At 45.0% G+C, this 18,009-nt stretch overlaps 1 protein-coding gene across 6 annotated transcripts in view; it reads right to left on the reverse strand.

Annotated features, from left to right (window-relative positions):
* Positions 1 to 798: 798 nt before the first annotated feature.
* The window catches only part of DENND5B (DENN domain containing 5B), a 109,402-nt gene continuing 92,191 nt past the window's right edge, over positions 799 to 18,009 (reverse strand). For 4 of the 6 annotated variants that reach the window (XM_074539068.1, XM_074539069.1, XM_074539071.1 and 1 more), the window contains 9 exons: positions 13,840 to 13,968; positions 12,982 to 13,103; positions 11,172 to 11,317; positions 9,399 to 9,517; positions 8,148 to 8,335; positions 6,855 to 6,937; positions 6,583 to 6,709; positions 5,656 to 5,830; positions 799 to 4,722 (listed from right to left, as the gene is read on the reverse strand). In XM_074539068.1, the coding sequence (XP_074395169.1) occupies positions 4,539 to 4,722; positions 5,656 to 5,830; positions 6,583 to 6,709; positions 6,855 to 6,937; positions 8,148 to 8,335; positions 9,399 to 9,517; positions 11,172 to 11,317; positions 12,982 to 13,103; positions 13,840 to 13,968 (1,273 nt within the window). In that variant the 3' untranslated portion in view covers positions 799 to 4,538. The remainder of the gene's footprint in view (positions 4,723 to 5,655; positions 5,831 to 6,582; positions 6,710 to 6,854; positions 6,938 to 8,147; positions 8,336 to 9,398; positions 9,518 to 11,171; positions 11,318 to 12,981; positions 13,104 to 13,839; positions 13,969 to 18,009) is intronic. The other 2 variants (XM_074539072.1, XM_074539073.1) reach the window with 1 other exon arrangement.

Here is an 18,009-nt window from a genome sequence, read left to right on the forward strand (position 1 = left end):
AGGCTTTCAGTCCTCTCCTGAGATTCTCTGCCTCTTCTAAACAGAGGGTGAAAGTAAGTGAACAGACATGCTGCACCTCACATGTGCCATGCACACTCTCATGCACGACTCTGCATTTCAAACTCAAAGTTTCAAAAAGTTCTTCTATTTTTGCCAATTCCAGTATATCTGAAGCTGGGAGGGACATGGGGGAAATTTCTAAAAATCTAGCCCAACTTAGAATAGAGGGCATTTCACTACCTCTTCTTATTCTTTGCACCTTTTTTGTTGTAGGCATCCATCTCTCTTGTCCATCCACCCTCCTCCTTCCACAACATGCTGCCTGACAGACTGGAGAGCACGAGCTTCATCCCAGCATTCTAACCCTGAGTTCAAGTATCAGAGCAACCCATGTAAAGAGAGGAAAGTGACCCTTTGCTACAAGTTAATCCCACCCTCCTCCTCCAGATACCAAGGGCAAAGCAATCCTGTTGCTGAGCAAACCTCACCCTGGTAAGAGCTCAGCTTCACTGGGATCCCATTTCTTCCCTATAATAAGCCACATTTTCCACCCAAGCCTTGGAATAAAGGGCTCAGCATGGTCTCTGCCTCCCTTTGTGTTGGGGAGGCAGAAGGGCTGGTTTTGGGAACAGTCCCTCACACCCCTTCTCCCCATCCTTGCTCCAGCAAGTTCCCAGTACCAGAGTCACCACCAGCTGGATCATTCTGTTTGGTTTGCTCCCTCCAGGCTCAGAGCAGCTCTTCAGCTTGAGACCCAAATCTCTTGGTTCCTCTGCAAGGAGAAAGTGACACCAACCATTATTGTCACAGTTTTATTTGTAAAGGACATAGCATGAAAAGCTGTATTTCAATGTACTTCAAAACCTGAAAAACCCATGTCGGTTCGTGGTGTGTATGTTAAAGTGCTTGATATAACAATACTTTTACTCATGTTGTCTTGAAAATAATCCAGTTCTTATTCAGTTAGTAATAATGTAAAGACAAAATATACTCAATGGAGACATGTAGGGATCGTTTTAAGCTATACAGGGCACATTTGTACATTTCAAGTGTAATACACAACATTTCCCCTCACGATGCGCACCTTCGTTTGATTGAAAGAAGGAATTCCCTCAAACACGCTGCAACTATCCTAAAAACACATCTTTGAACAATGATAGCTAATTACACAAACCAACTTGGAATAAACATGAGCAGATTTTTCACTAAACAGTACAACTTCATTTATTTCAGAGAATTATAAATACACATTTTGTACATAGTGAGGCATTAGATTCTCTGACTCCCTCAAGTTACCATGCTGGCTGTTAGTACAACTGGACTATGTAAACTCAGACAACTGCAGATGGGCATTGGATAGGAAGGTTTTTTTGTTTTTTTACAAAGCAGATACCAGAGAGCTTTGGTCTTTTCCAAGATTCCCTTTCTCAACCAAAGAAGGTGCTTTAACACTGAAGCAAAAGCTGTGTTAGCTTAGAAGAATCCTGATGGGCTTCTCACCATTCTAGTGGGTAGAATGATTTCTGTAAACCTTACAGAAAAAAAACCTCACAGTTCCCAATCAAGAAAAGTAGTCCACAAAAAAAAAATTATACACAGTAGAATAAAAATTCACTATGAAGAACCATTCTCCCAAGGCTGTCAAATAACTACTCCAGGAATCTGAGGCACTCAGCTGTGCCCCTTTCCACATATCTTGGGGTGGTTTATTGCCTGCAAGGAAACATGAGACATACATAATTTTTATTGTATTATTATTAATATGATGTGAAACCTGACAAAACCAAACAAGTCAACACTTGCTGAAAAAGCTGAGGTGAAGTTGTGTTAAGTGCTAAAGGTTTCTTAATGTAGTCTGAAATAGGGAAAGGCCCTGATCTGAATTTTAAAAATTCTCAGGTTTGGACTTCTTTTAACTTAAGAAAGACTTAATGTAATTATTGCCTTTTTTCTCTGTATGTGGTTTATTCATTTAAATGAATAACCTTTAGAGGTGCCTACATTTCTCCTTTATCCTGCTTGCACTTAACCCTTGTCATGTCAGATGAGTGTTACAACTGCTCCAGTCATACACAGCCTTTGGAGAAGTCTGCAGCAATGTACTTTGGGAAGCTTCCAGCCTGCAAATGCAGATGATGCTGTGAAGAAATCCAAGCACTAAAGAGGTGGTTATTTCAGTAAAATGAAATAGTCACTTAGACTGGGCTGGGCGTGAAAAAATCCTGTACAGCAGTCATTAGACATGAAAGGCCTGAGTTGTAATAGAAATCAAAACATCCTAAGCAGTCATTACCAAATAATGCTGCCACATGGTTTCTGGTGCTAAATGTATAATTCATTGATAGAGTTAAGTACAGGGACACATTTGCAATTGCTGCTGAAGGGTTGTCATGCTTTGCCTGCTGACTTTAAGCAGACATGCCTGGCTACACAGAAAATCCTAACACCCCAAATTTCACATTTCTGGAAATGTAAGAGATGTCACACAGCTGTGGGCTCTGGCTACTAACTCGAGACAACACTCACAGCCTAGTTACTCACACCCACAGCAGTGCCATGGCAGTGCTGCCTGCAGGATTTGGGATGAGTTCAGTCAGTTTAAGGAAGCACAAGCTCAGGAGGAAAGATTAGTTATTGAAAGCTGAACCCTCATTTAAGTGGAAGGCTCCTTGACAGTGTTATTTTACTTCTTTCTAAGAAACACAAAGACTTGCATAACAGAAAACTCTCCAATGAAACAAAGTCACACAAAGTTTTCTTCTGGCTGGGAGTCTGATATGAAATTTTGACACTGAAGTGAGTGCTGTTCTAAGACCTGAGCAGCAGAAGGACCACAGGAAAGCAGAGAAACTTGACAAAAGGCAGGTGAGAAAGCAAACCTCAATTTTCATCCTCTTTCTTCTTCCTTATCTCCCATCCCTCTTTCCACCATGTGCACACTATGCCAAGACCTGCCACTTCCCACCATTGCCAAGCCCCTCCTGAAGCCACTTGAGAGCACAGGGCAAGGCAGCACACCCACAGAACCAGTCAGGGGCTCTCCCAAGCCTCAGCTGACAGTGAGACCTCCAAAGAAAGGCCCAAGATTATAGGGAATAAACAAGTACAAGCAAAAACCTGTATCTGAATAACTTCCAAAAATTAAAACCAGGTGAAGCTAACTGTGCCATCAGACTCTTCCAAGTCCCATCCACAAGAATAGAAAATACACTCTGTATTTGCTACATGGTGTTCACAAGGTGATTTTGATATAATCTCTTGTTCAATTTGTATCATACAGTTGTTCCCAGCTCCTCATCAAGAGCTGTATCTCCATATATGCACTGTATTCATAACATATTAACTGGAAAGAGTGGAAAGAGTGTAGGAGAGAAGCCTACAGTTTGACATTATTTTTTTTCCTCCTTTTGCTTAATTCCTTTTCATTTTGTAGCTGGATAATTGAGGAAAAAAAAAAGTCTTCCTGGATCCTGTACTCCCCTAGGAACACTCATTCTGCAGGATAAAGGAAGATTCATCACCTGTCAGCATTTCAAAGCCAGCTGATACAGTTTGGTAGCACAGCAACAGCAGCGTTTGTTGCTCTACAGCAATGATTCTTCTCAAGTACAGCAAGAATTTGGCATAAACCAAACTCTTCATCATGAGAAAAATAAAAAGGTCATCCACAACACAAACTGGCTGAGGGTGAATCATGAGAACATCCAGACAGGGAAGGGACACACTGAGCGAGTCAAGCAAGCCAGCATTCCCCATCTCAGGCTGCAGCAGCAAGGCTTCCACAGGTGTCTCATCCTCTCAGGCTGACAGCAGTCCTTCTCTCCAGTGTTTAAGCATTCCAACACTTGCTTCCCCTTTTGGAGATCAACAGGAGTGACACAAAAGACCTTACAGAAAAAAACCCAGCGACTCACTGCTTCCATGCATGGGAAAGCGAGTCCTTGAACAAACAACAAACTAAGAGAGACCATGTACAGTAGGGTAAACCAGCATATGCTTACAGCATTTCCAAGAGTGACACGATCACAATGGCTACAGAAGGATATTTGCTGTATTAATTTGCAATACCTGAAAAAAGCCCTGCTGAGTTTGCACTGTATTTACACGTTGATTGGCTTCTTCCTCACAAGCAAGTAGCGGCATCCCTTCCCACCTTGGTCCTTCCCTCCCTCCCCCAAATCCTTCCCCTGGGTTTAAGCTACTCATAGTCAGAACAAGAACATTCACTCTAAGAAAAATTTCTTAGAGTAATATAATTTCTTAAAGAAAGAGAGCATATTTACACACATCTAACACATGAAAATACTCTATTTTTTTGTACTAAATTTCTGTTTCAAATAAACTACAATACTGCATCTTAGCTTTCTGCAGCTTTAGAGGCCAGTCCCCATCGGGCACAAACTGGGCTTCCCAATCCTGCTTCCACCAGCAGCTTTGCCTTACAGTGATGCACTACCATGGCATTCAAGTCCTGACAGGTCTCCAATTGTGGTTTGCTTGTTTGGGAAAGGAGTAATGAAGTTCTCAGCAAAGCCATACTAGACATCCACTCCTTTAATGAGCGACCCTTCTAGGATGATGTTGAAATCCTGCAACGTCTGTAGGACCCGGATGAGGGAGTTGACAGTCATGCGGTCCCGGAGGAGAGCGTTCTCCTCGTACATCCTGGTGATGGGTGGGCACTCCGCCAGCAGCGGGATCCACTGGGACAGCAGGTGGTCCCTGAAAAGGGCAGCACAGGAATTGTTTTAGCGCCAAGTTGTACCACAGATATCACACTGGAATTCTGCTCCAAGAAGAGCACAACCCAAAAACATGCAGCCCCTTTTGGCGAGCGGTGGGTGTTGTTTTGCAAACGTACGAGTTTGCCGCGTAATTGCAACCCTTGATTTGGTTAGTAAAATACTACCCACTGTAGAAATGAAAATTGAAAAGTATTAGCAGAATTGGACATTTGTAAGAATTCCAGAACATTTTCAGATCAGGAATAGGGAAAGTAAAACTCAAGGAAAAGCTGACAGACTGTTTGCCAACTGGTTTTTCAAGTATCCAGACAGATAAGACAAAAATGGTACTTATTTCTAGATATACCAACTTCTATCCACTGTTTGCCAACTGGTTTTCTAAGTATCCAGACAGATAAAACAAAAATGGCACTCATTTACAGATATACCAACTTCTACCCTCCAAAGTACAACGAAGTCCCACCCTCCCACCCCTCCCCAAGACAGAAAGCACCCTATTAGGAAGGAAAGGTTCATCTTGAACAGTTCTGTCAAAATTATAACAGGCATCCCATTTTCACAAGCATTTGAATGAGGATTTAGAAATTCACTAGCTCCTGAAAAGGAACTCTGCATTCCCAAAGTCAGTACTTCATCAAAAATAGGATTTCAATAGATTTCATACACATGACTGTCAAGCTAACAGCTATAAAAAAAGCTCAAAACATTTTTAGCAGTTTAGACACTAGCCATTATTAGTGCTTCTTTGCTCCAATTTTTGACGTAGTACTAAAGCTGCCTAAAATAGGCACTGGATAATAGACAGGTGTGAGATGTCTTAAAATGGAAAACTAAAGGTAATGACAATAGTGGAAAAATATTATTCTAGTCTAATGCCAGAGGACACACACAATGAAGAGCAGTTGGGTACCTTGTTCCCAGGCAAACCAGGATTTGGAATTTGCCATCCTTTCCAATGTTCCTTGGAGCTGTATTGATGGCATTGACATAATGACAGAAGGTTTTGCATGAAGATCTCTGAAGCAGAAGGGCCTCCTCATTGTCTCCAATCTGATCACTGGTTTCAAAGTAAGCAACAGCTTTCTCTGTGGGAGGGAGAACATCAGAACCCAGTGAGAAGCAGCACTTCATTATGACACAGAATCACATGAGGGAATCCTTAAAAAACCAACCTGCTGAGAGCTATTCCACAATTTATCTATGAATTCCTGACTGAAGACCACAGGTAGGTGGTCACCTCCACCTTTGCCATGGCATGGCACTGGTCAGTCTGGCTGATGTCTAACACAGGTAACACCAAGGAGAAGCACCAGAGCACCCCTCAGTGGTTTCACTCTAAGTGATACCACCAGCAGTGATTTTTCACTTTTTCTGAGTAAGCACTTACCCTCAGGCTGAGCATCTCTGCCTGCAAGCCTGTTCTAAGGGAGGAAGTACATCTTAAATTACCCCTACACAGGCCTGCAGGTAAGGATCACCAGTGCAATGATTAGGAGAGTTCACATAAAGCAGGAATCCAAACCTTTCACTCCCTGCCCTTTCCTAGTTCTCCCCCTAACACTGATTGCCGCTCTACCCCAACCTCCAGCCTACCTTGCTTCTCTCAGAAAAGCAGCTGTTTGAACTAGGAACTCATAAAATTTCTGTGCAGACTCACACTCTTCTCTTACACAGAGTTTAGTACTTCTCATCTGCCATCAGGTGTCTTACTGACTTTAAGCAACCAGGAGCAGGTGCTTGGCAGGAGAAATGGCCCCCTAGCTGATGAGGATCCAAGGTCTGTGTGTGAGGAGTCATTTTGCCCTAAACCTTCTCCTCTAAATCACATACAGCTTACCTATGAAATCCCAGATGAAGACATTCTTGTGAAAAATGCGAGCTGATTTGAAGCCATGGTGGAAGACCTGCTCCAGGGCTGCAACCAGACCATTTTCCCCACACAACAGAATGGTAAGGCTCCCTCTCTGTGGAAAAGGAAGAGCAGGTTAGCACAACTTGGCTTGTTTGGATGCCAGAAACTTCAGATCTAAAGGCAGTACATCTACTGGTATTTCAGTGCAATTCCTGTTTATAAAAATCTGTAAACAAGTAAGGAAAAGTAGGAATTACCTCTTTCTCTGGCTTGTGGAAGTGTTTCACAATGTTGTTCACAGCTTCCCCGATTCCCTCTTGGATCTGCCCCGCATTAGGCTCTGTGAAATGATGGAGAGCAGACAAGCTGAAGGTTAATCTTAGCTTGCTTGTCATTTCAGCACTCATGTCCTCTAATTTTACAGGAGCTGGACAGATGTATGAACAGGATCTACACTGTCCCACCTCTGTGCTTTAGCAGAGAATGCCTTGTGTGACCCTCATAGTCCTGTGTCCTGTTGCAGCCAAGTGCAGTTACTCATAAAAGCTAATTTTAGGGATGTGAGGTCGATGTGCCCTAGGGTCCCTGCAGAGATAAGCTTTGCCAGAAGGCAGCTCCCAGCAGCCACATCAAGCTCTGAGCTGCCCTCAGACTGCAAAGTGAGCTGCGAGGCTGAGCAGCATCAGCTACTGCAAATTCTGCTGCCTCCTCCTCCCTCATCTCATATCTCCATGCTCCAAAGAAAGAGATTATTATCTCTCAACAGTCAAAAGGGGACATTGAAGAGGCAACATGTACGTCACAGAGCAAACACCAACCAGGGAAGGCAGGAAAAGCTCATTGGCTTGCAGCTGCTGCTCTGCACCAAGCCTTGCTTCAGGATGAACCTTCCTGTTCCCAGGGCACTGGGAATATTCCTCTGTCTGCTCTGGGGTGCCCTGACCCCCAGGGGAGCACTGACTTTGACCCTCATTCATGGAGAAAGTTTCCTGGACTTCCAGACAGACTAGATTCCACAAAAGTGTGAAATAGATTATAGAGAGCAGTGTAGGTGTATCACTGGGTTAGAAATTTAGGTTTTGGGATTTTCAGTATGTTGTGGATGGAAGCAAGATGGAGGGCACAGGGTGTCATCCTGGGTTTCTTCTTCATGCTTCTTCTTCCTTCTTCTCCTTGGGTTTGGGTGGCATTTTGTAATTGGGCAGAAAAGTCTGCATTGCAGCTCTGTGGAATCAGTTATTGGGTTAAAAGGGAAAATAATCTAGGTGTCAGCTATTAATTGGATAGTTTAGTCTTAAAAGACCTAGTAACAAGAGATTGTTGGCCAGTTTGTGCCTTCTAACAAAAAGCTGCTCAACTCACAGTAGCGAGACTGTTTCGCTGATAAGAAATAATTAACACTTGAGTCTGAACACAAATTACTGTCTCAAGTGCCTTCAACCCAGACCCAGAAAAACAACGACTGGTACCCCCACACAGAAGCTTTTTTTCCCCAGCAGCTGGCAGCTGTTCCCTTCCCTACAACCCCTGGGAGGAAGGCAAGGACTCACTGGTGTTCCTCCCCGTGAGGGAGGTGATGCTCAGGCGCCGAGTCACAGTGGGAGACTTCTGCTGGGGCGGGGTGCGGCACTGCTTGCCCAGCTCCTCGTCGGACGTGGAGGACACCAGCTCCCCAATGAGGATTCTCTCCAGACTGCCATCATCCACGCCTTTTCCCAGCCACCGCCCACAGGGGAACCTGCACACGCCCAGGACAAGCTCAGGTCAGCCACACACACAGAGCAGCCTGGTCTCAGAGCTGGGGACAGCTGGCACCCAACAAACACTGCTAACAGGGATGAAGAACCATCTTTGCTCCCAGAAAATTCTCACCAAGCACAGCTCTGCAGGAGCAGCCCCTGCACCGCAACTGATCGTCCTTAGAAACAGGGAAATATGCAAAGCTTGTGTGACACATATTTTATGGTTTGCATCTTGTTGTCTGCTGAGTTATTTTGCACTTGCACCCACAAATGATATGCAGCCTTGAAGAGCATTGTGATGATTAACAACCAAATCCCCACAGAATTTCCACCCAGCTGAGGCTGTGACATCTCTTCATACTCAGACCTTACATTTTACTGCTGTACCTTTGGACCCCATACACAACCCTAATGAAATCCATGCACATGTCCATACCCAGTCATTTTATCCCATGTTCTCCTACTTTCCCAAATAACATTGTGGTCGACTGAGATCTGGAGCTCACCTCTCTGAATTGCAGTTTTCCAAGTTCACATTTTTTAAAAAACCTGTGTCTGCTTAGCCACATTTTGTAAAACCAATGATGAATTAGGAGACCATTTTGACACACAGGTATGTGCTCAATGTAAGATTAAGAAATCATCAAAACTTTTTATTTTCTTAGTATTTCACCCAGTCCATCATTTTAGCTCTTGGACTTTCAAGAGCCAATTTGTGCCCAACTTTACCCCACTACTTTAAATCAAGAGATCTAATTACTAGACACAATCATACCAATCACTTCAAAAGTATCCATACTGTCTGTCCTGTCTCAGAAAGATGCAAAGAAAATCCTGCATTCAAATCTCATTAAATATTTATCAGATTATCAGACTTCAACTAGGGCTACTGAAATGAGAGAATCAGGGTGGTGGGGGAAACCAACCCAACCCTATCAGGGACCCAAACCAGCTGCAATCAGAGTTAAGAAGAGGGTGAATGGCTTCTTGCTTTCTCTAAATAAAGAATTTCTGTAAATAAAGAATTTCAGACAAGGAAAATGACAACTTGTTGCTTACTTGTACGTGTGTCCTGTTATTTCATTCCTGACCATGACACAATCAACCAGCCACTTGGCCAGCAGCCCTGAGTTGTCATGACCAATCTGAACGGTCGTCAGCTTCCCCAAGTTCTGGCACTGAAATGAGTAACAGTTTTTGCTTCATTTCAAAAAGAACAGACAACACACACCCCCACCACATGCAGGCATATGGTCAAATATAGGCTTTTATTCAGTTTTCTAGTTCTCTGTGGTTTATAGAACAAGTGTTTTCAACCAAACACAGAGTATTTGCAAAAGCAGCATAATTATTTTAAGACAAGAGAAAAAGAAATAAAACTCTTAGAAGCTTGTGGAGAGATTATATTCTTTGTTGGGATCACTCACTCTGACTATTTCTGAGAAGTATTAATTACACGTTTCTGAGTAAGGTGATAAAAAGGTGTGCTTTTGCAGAAGAAAAAGATTTTTAATACAAATAACTTGTCAAAAATCCTTTTGGAGCATGCTGACCTTCAGCTGACTCACTCCACACTATGCAGCAGTCCCTAGATCCTTTATTATTTTCTAAGACTGATTTGCTTATTGTTGGCCCAAACAAAAACCACTAACACGAGACTTAGCATCACAAAGACACAGAAGAAGGAAAACAAGGCACTGTGAATTCCAGAGCAAGATGTAATTGTAGGTGGGGCTGACAACAACATCTGTTAATGTCACCTAAACACTTCCCTTGAAATACCTTGGTTTTCACTGCTTCTGATGCTGCCAAAAAAGCAGCTTGGGCTGACATTTTCTACAAGTGGGTGGCTACCCAACTTGATATTTCAGGAAAGCCTCAGCCAAAGGAACAATCCAGAACAGAAACAATATGGTCCTTAGAAATATCTAAATATGTCATTTTCCCGGTTAGAAGCCTGGAGATCTTTTCTACAAAGCAATATCTGAATGATATGTGGGCATTTATCTCAAAAATATCCTCTCTTTGTCAAAATCAACCTGTATTTGGCAAGAAGCTTTTTTTTGCTATTTTTGTTGAAGATCAGCCTGCATATGCTCAGTGGATGCAACCTCAATTTCAGTAGCAGATTTTCCTACAAAATGACTCCTTAATGGATATGGTACAGCCTGGAGCTAGAGGAGCTTGATGGGGCTTTCCCTGCAATCCCTGCTACCAGCTGCTTTGGCATGGCACCGAGCCAGTCTGAAATTGCTGGGTGGGAAAGCAGAGGGGAAAGCAAAGAGAAAATAACCCCAGCAAGCCCAGGGGAGAGAGCCCAGTGGGGATGGCAGCTCCTGGTGTGCCTGAGGCACAGACAGCACCTGAGGCTGGGATGTTGAAGGGCAATGCCAGACAATGGGCTCAGAAGAAATTTGTGACTGGTCAGAGGTCAAAAGGGACCTGGGTGGTGGTTAGTGGAAAGAGGGAGTGAAAGAAGGGAAAAGAAACTTGGAAGGGAGATGAGGAGGTGGAAATAAGCACTGAAAGGGACAATTAGGCAAAGAGTTGTGGAGGGGAATGAGATGTGGAAATAGATAGCCAAGGTGAGGAATTCTGGGCTGGACAGGGACAGAAGCAAGGCCTGTGGTTAAAAGTGGTGTGTGCTCACAGGAAACCTTCATCTCACACAAGAAGAGCATGCTATTTTCCTGTACATATTTGAACCTACAGTGATGCTGAAAATCAGGACAGAATCTGAAATGCTGTGCTCTTAAAAACCCCTTAACAAATTCATATTTATTTGGAAGCATGTTTCAAACTGTAAGGAAACTGTGAAAAGCACGTACTCACCTCAAACGTCATTTCTAGGTGGTTTTTAGGAATCTGCATGACACCACTATCTCCCAGCTCTCCTGACACACATATCCACGGGTTTGATGTGGTTATTGCATTGCTTAGTTTTTTGATGGGAATTATCACTGACCTGTAAGGGATCACTGCGAACAAGCAGAGTGGGAAGCACGTTAGCCTTCTTTTATTTCTTTTCCTTACAGTAACCGCAATTTCTGGGGCAAACCACGCCTTTCCCTTGAAGGCAAGCTCTGGTTGCCGGTCTCGGAGGCGGAGGGGACCCCTCCGGTGCGGGCGGGGTGAAGGGCGGCGGTGCCGCACGGTGGAGCTGCAGCCCCGCGGCAGAGCCGGCACCGCACGGGCGGGACGGAGCCGCCGCCGGAGGATGGGGCAGGGAAGGAGGGGATGTCACAGCCCTCCAATAGCCTGGTTGGGAAGGGACCTCTAGAAGCCATCGAGTCCAGCCCCCCGCAGTGAGCAGACTGCTCGCAGCCCCGTCCAAGCTGACCTTGAGCACTCCCAGGGATGGGGCATCCCATCCCATCCCCTATGCCAGGGTCTCACTACACAAAACGTGAAAAAAACTTCTTCCTTATATCTAACCTAAACTGACCCCCCATTTAGTTTAAAAACATCACCTCTTGTCCTCCTGCAACAGGTAAATGATAAAATGTTTGTTCCCATCTTTGGTATAGACCCTCTTCAAGTACTGCTGGCATAGCTGCTAACACCACAGCCAGACTCTCAGGTCTGCTGTGTCTCTGTGTACATCCCCCTCTTTATCCTTATTCCTGTTCATATTCCCTTACTCTTATGCTTTTCAACCTGTGCCACCCATACATGCTGAAGACAAGGACTGCCACCCACCCCAATCTGGCTCTGACACTGCACCTCCTGCACTACAAGATCCACTCTCCCCATATGTTTCACAAGCTGCCTTTTGGACTGGGGAAGCCAAGCCAGCCTCTTTTATTTTTGTGTGCCAGCCAATCATCTTGCACTCAGAAAACATCCTCAGATTCCAAGCACTTGTCCTGCAGAGGAAAGCTGTTAAGCTGGATGCCCCACAGAAATAAGGTAATCAAGGATGAATAAATCTCTTTGTGCTGCTGTAGTTCTGGGAGATTTATTGCTTTTAGAGGAGAAAAAGTAGAATGAGTGCCTGTTTTGACAGCCATGTAAAACTTGCTTCACTTCACTCTGAACAGTCAGGAAAATTAAAAATAATGGCTGCCCAGGTGAATCCAAATAATTAGGTCACCTAATGGGATCTTGCTTTTTCTGCATTGTCCTGTACTGGAGAGACAAAGATTCATTTCCAGATAGCAATCTCATCTCTGCTCTTCTCCTTACAAGAGAGAGTGAGAAAGGGAATCTTTCTTGCATTTAAGAAGCGACAAAAAGAGACTTAAGATACAAAGAGCAGCACAAAGTATTTCATTCTCTAATCTTGCATCTCCTCCTCAGTCTGAGGAGAGCAGACTACTATGCACACTTAATGAAGGCCAGAAAGAAGCATTAGGAGGTAGAGGACTCGTCTGGGAGGGAAGCTGAAAGAAACTACACAGAGAGCAGCACTCCCAGCTGACTGCTCTCCTTTGTGCAGTGCTCTTATCCAGAGCACTCCCACACAACTTTGGCTCTCCAGCTGGTTTCCCAGAGCAACACCCAGCACCCAGGAACCCCGCAGCAACAACCAAGGCTCACAGATAAGGGCACAGCTACTCAAGCCCCAGCCACATCATCTCTTACAAACCATGACAGCAACTAATTTTTAGTCAGGGGGAAAAAAATTGATTCTCCAACTCACTGATCGTAGTGAAGACACTTGTGAAGCAGAAATAATCCACAGCATTGAGTGAGAGCAGGTGATACAGAAACTGTTCCCGTTCTTCCTCACAGCGCAGGAAAGCGTAACGCTTGTAAAGCTTCCTGGGAGAAACAAGCACATGGCATTTGTGTTGTTGCTGTTGAAAGAGCACCGAGTATCTTAAAAGGTGTTTGAATCTCAAAACACCAAATGAAGAGTGGCTCTTAATGGGAGGTATGACCCCCCCCCCAACAACACAAGCTGCTAGAAACCCACAGACGATGTGTAAAGGTGCTACAGATGCTTTACAGAGCACTCTTGGCTCCACACTCCCACAGCAAGGCGGCTGAATTCATCTCAGTTTGGGGTTTGCTGCAAAGCACAGGTAAAAACTAACACTAAAAACTAACACTACTCACAGCAGCAGATCTGAACCAACACACAGCAACCTCATTTCTTCCCCATACCTTCCCACTGTGGAATGGTCTCATCTAATAAGCACATCTTCCTTCTGCTCCCCACTGTGACAGCAAACCCAGCAGGATGCACCAAGCAGCAGCCCGGGCCCTCCCACCACCTTGTCAGCTCAAGATCTGTAGGGCTGCAGCATGGCTTGGAGCAGTGCAGGGATCTGACCAAGAACCAATGCCTCCTTCCTGAAATCTGTGATGTGCTTTCCATGCAGAGGAACAGACTTTTGTCCTGCTGGGTGGGCAGTTCCACCTCTCCCAGTTGCCCCCTGCCCTTCAATCACTTCTAGCTGGAAACCACAGTACCCAAACAGGGTGCTTGGCTGCACCCCAAGCAGCATCACCTTCACAATGTGAAATGAAGGTCTGAAGAAAAGAGCTGGCTTACTTTGCAAGTGCCTGGTTGGAAAGCAGCTGCTTCAGGTGCTGAGACAAAAGCTTCTTCTCCAGAGAAAGTCTAATCCAGGCTCGGGCTCGCCCCACATCCGTCTTGATCTCACTCATGTTCTGAACGTGCCTGAAATGTGTGGGGAAGAAAATAAATAGATGAATCGTAAAAATTCTGCATGCTTCAAATGGCAACATCCAGTGTGATGATGCAGCAGTGAACTGGAAAATGTCTTCTGGCATGATTTCTGGAGAGATCCCCAGCAGGGCCCCCAGAACCCTGCAGTGGGGCAATGAGATCCCTGGCAGTCCCAGGCTGGCACCAGGACATGGGGCAGCTTTTCCTGGGCATGGCAGCCCATAGGAGCTGCTCTCTGGCTGCCTGGCCAATGTAAGGAGGGGTAAACCTGTTTACCCCTGCATTGCCTGAGGTAGGTGTTTCTCATGGACACTTCTAGGACTGAAAAACAGCAGTGGGTTGTTTAAAAAGTGGCACCTTGTGAGACCCAGTTACACCTCAGCCGCCACCTCAAGCTGCTGACTTGAGGTGTGTCTGGGAGGACAGAGGACAAAGTCCTGAGAGTTTCTCCAAGCCACAGTAGCTCTGAAGGTTCTAACAAAGCCCCTTGAGAGCAGCAGCAATGGCACAACTGAGAAAAGGAGGACTGCTGAAGCAAAAACAGCACAGGAAGCTGCAAGCAGAAACATATTTTTAGGGATAGAAGAAGCCTTCCTGTAAGTGGTAATTTGAACAGCCCTCCATATGTTTCATCTGTAGGAAAGCAGAATTGTTCCATAGGGGATTTCTTCTACAGTTATGCTTTTTTCTTTTTAAGCTTCCCACATTTCAGTTTGGAGAATGCCAAAAACTCTAGCTTTAGAGCACAGGGAGTTTTAGAAGAGGAAGAGAACTGCCATGGCAGGACAAAGTTGCTTCCAAAAACTCCCCACTTGCTTAAATAAAAAACAAGAAAAGTGAGTAACAGTTTTCAGCAGGGGAAAGAAAAGGCTCAAATTTCTTAATTTTCATAAAATCTGCACGTTAAGTGCACAGGCAGTTCAGCCCTCCAAATCTCCATGGCAGGCTCCAAGTACCATCAGCTGAAGTCTGAACTAATCCCAGCTGCAATTTACTGTCCAACTCCTGCAACTTCCTTGACAGCCTTCCACGCATTGCTGAGTGTTGTGGAATGTGGCAATATTTACTCCAAAGGAAATCCAACAAAGTCATGCTGTGACTGATGCTTTTTACATTGACTACTATAGTCTCGTGCTTTCCCCCATCTGTTACACCCAAGTGTGTGCTTTGTGTTATATTTAGTCCCTGCATTATTTGAGAGAACTACTCTCTTGTTTAGAGAGCCTCTAACAGAGCAAGCTCAGGACCTTCAGGGCAAATTTGCAAATAACAACTTGGAGCTGTCCAGAAATAGGAGTTTTCTCTGCACAAATGAAGAGCATGCAGAGCCCAGCAGCCCTGCTCTGTGCCAGGCTGACCTGCAGGCTGAAGCCTTGCTCCTGGCAGGGGAAAGCCCTTCCTGGCTCAGAGCATGGCAGCCAGCATTAGACTTTCCAGCAGAGAGCTGGACACGTGACCCCTGCAGTCCTTGAGAAACAGGATGCATGCTACAATCAACTACATCGTGTTGAGACACTCTCCTCAGACATTTCAAGCCTTTTGAGATGGGAAGATCAAAGCACAGACTATCATCTCCCTCCCCTTCCCCTGAGTGCTCAGCTTGAATTACATCTAATATGAAACACTGAGCAGAATATGTTATTTCACTGGGAGAAGATTCAAGTGCAGATGGACTCAACCTTATTCCATGTACGCTCTGTGCCTTTTCATTACCTGTGTCTGGTTCAGACTAGATAAGCGTTAATTGTGCATTTGGGAAAAAAAATAAATATCTGCAAGCATGCAGCATGCCAGAAATATTAAAAAGATTCAGTAATCAGTCTTGGTGTCAGCAAAAGCAGAGTGTAACAGAACAGAGCATGCAGAAACCCAAATTTATTTCACTGTCAGTTGTGAGAGTCAGAACAGCTCTATTTTTATCAGTGACCTAAGTGTAAGCACCGTCTGCTCAGCACTGCACAGCAAATTCTTCTTGTCATAGCACTGAGCAGCCATTTCGATGCAACTCCCCTGGTTTGGACTTGCTTTTAATCCCATTAGTAATAAAGAAAAATCTATTTGCCCTGTCAAATGTCAGCCTGGGGTCTGGTGAACAAGCCCTGTGCAAACAGCTGTGCTGACAGCAGAGGTTGCAGCTGCCCAGCACCGCCGTGCCCTGGGGATGCTGTGCCTGCTCCCATGGCAGCAAAGTCAGGAAGGAGCCTATAGCTCACCCAAGGCAGGCAGCAGGGCTTTGCTCAGCCTTCTTTTTGAGCACAGCAGGCTAAGCATCACTGCTGTGGGGCCAGGGGCCAGCTCACATCCTCCAGGGCAAGCTCCCTGAGGAGGGAGGCACGACGTGGGCATGAAGCAAGTGCTGACAGCAAGGAAGAGCGTGCTCAAAGGGGAAGGATCAGAAACTGGAATCCAGCTGGACCAAAGGTTTTGGGGAGGCCCTGATGTTGACTGGCTTGGTTGGATGCTCAGCAATGCCATGCTGGAAGCAGGCTGTAGCTGGAAGAGGGGCTAGAGAGATGGGGCAAATTGTGCCAGGGGAAAAGCTGGAGGGAGAATCCCCAGGCTGGCTTGTGCCAGTGGGATTCCATGCACAGAACAAAAATAAACACCCTGAGCATCTTCCTGACCACATTTGAGATACCTGGCTTTTGGAGGGGAGGCAGAGGACACACCACAGTACCTGTGGCACATGGCACACTCAGAGCATGACTGTGACTCAGCCCTGCTTTTAAGTTGTTTACATAACCTTGCATGAGCCATCAGAAACAAGCCCTGCTTAAGGCAATGCTTAATCCTCCAGCCATTAGTTCAGTCAGCACCACAAGCCCTGCAATTTAACAATTACCCATCCTTCAACTTCAGCCTGGTGTGCAAACAAATATTAGGCAGCATTCCTTCCAAGCAGCAGAAAGTATGCCTCGAGATTACAGATGACAAATTCAACTCACCATCTGTCCAGCATTTTCCTATGATCAAACATATTCATGGACAATCACAAATACCCAAGATATTACAAAAGGTAATGTTCTGCTGCTGTATTTTTCCTCTGAAGAGCAGTAAGAAAGACTTTTGTGATTCAAACAAGAGAGCTCAGCTCCATGCTGGGCTTTCATTACTCCAGTGGAAGACAGACCCATGCATGAGCAGTGAGCACACACAGCCTCCTCTGTCAGCCACCCCCCCAGCACAGGAGTTTCCGCTCCAGATCCTCCCTCATCCTTCCCTCAGACTGACCCTTACATCCCTGCCAGTCTCCCAGGACTGAATTAAGGAGAGAGCTGCCACATCCCATGAGGGGGATGCTAAAATGGCAGACACATGTTTAGAATGACCTCTTGGCACTACACTCTATGCATTCTCTCTCTCTCTCCCTCTTTTACATGTTGTTTTAGCAGTACATGGCATGTCATGCTCTTTGAAATCAGAACAAAAGACTCAAACTACAAAGCATCAAATTAAAAGGTTGTACACTGCAGGCGGGGAGTACAGTGATATTTTTTTCCCCAGAAAAATCTGACTAATCTATCAACCCACATAGTAAAAATCACATCACTGTAATCAGGGTTTTGTGAACAAACTACAATAAATCTTATTTTTTACCCTAAGGTTCTTTTGCCATATTTATTTTTAGGTGTAAGAAGAAAGTAAGAAACAGTACTCGTGTTACATGTTTAATTGCTCTCAGCTCTTTACAGATGAGCATCATTGAATTACTCCTCCTCCCTTTTCATGACATGTTTATTCCACTGCAATCCTTAGCCCGGGCAAGAAAAGTGTGAAAACAGTGGCCTGACCTGGCAGTGGCTTAATCAAGGAGATGCCCTGAAGAACTTCTGCCTGCTCATGTCACACCAGCCTCCACCTCTTCTGACCCTCTAATCCTTCTGCTTCCAAACAAACACTGCTTGGAAAGGTCTCCAGAGCCACGCTGTGGTCCACTGGAGAGAACCTGACCTAACTTCACATCCCAGCTTTAAACTCACCCAAATTCTAGGTCTGATTAAACTTCTCAACTTGCACATTTATTACTTTCTC

Source organism: Zonotrichia albicollis, chromosome 4 (assembly GCF_047830755.1).
Source record: "Zonotrichia albicollis isolate bZonAlb1 chromosome 4, bZonAlb1.hap1, whole genome shotgun sequence".
NCBI lineage: Eukaryota > Metazoa > Chordata > Aves > Passeriformes > Passerellidae > Zonotrichia > Zonotrichia albicollis.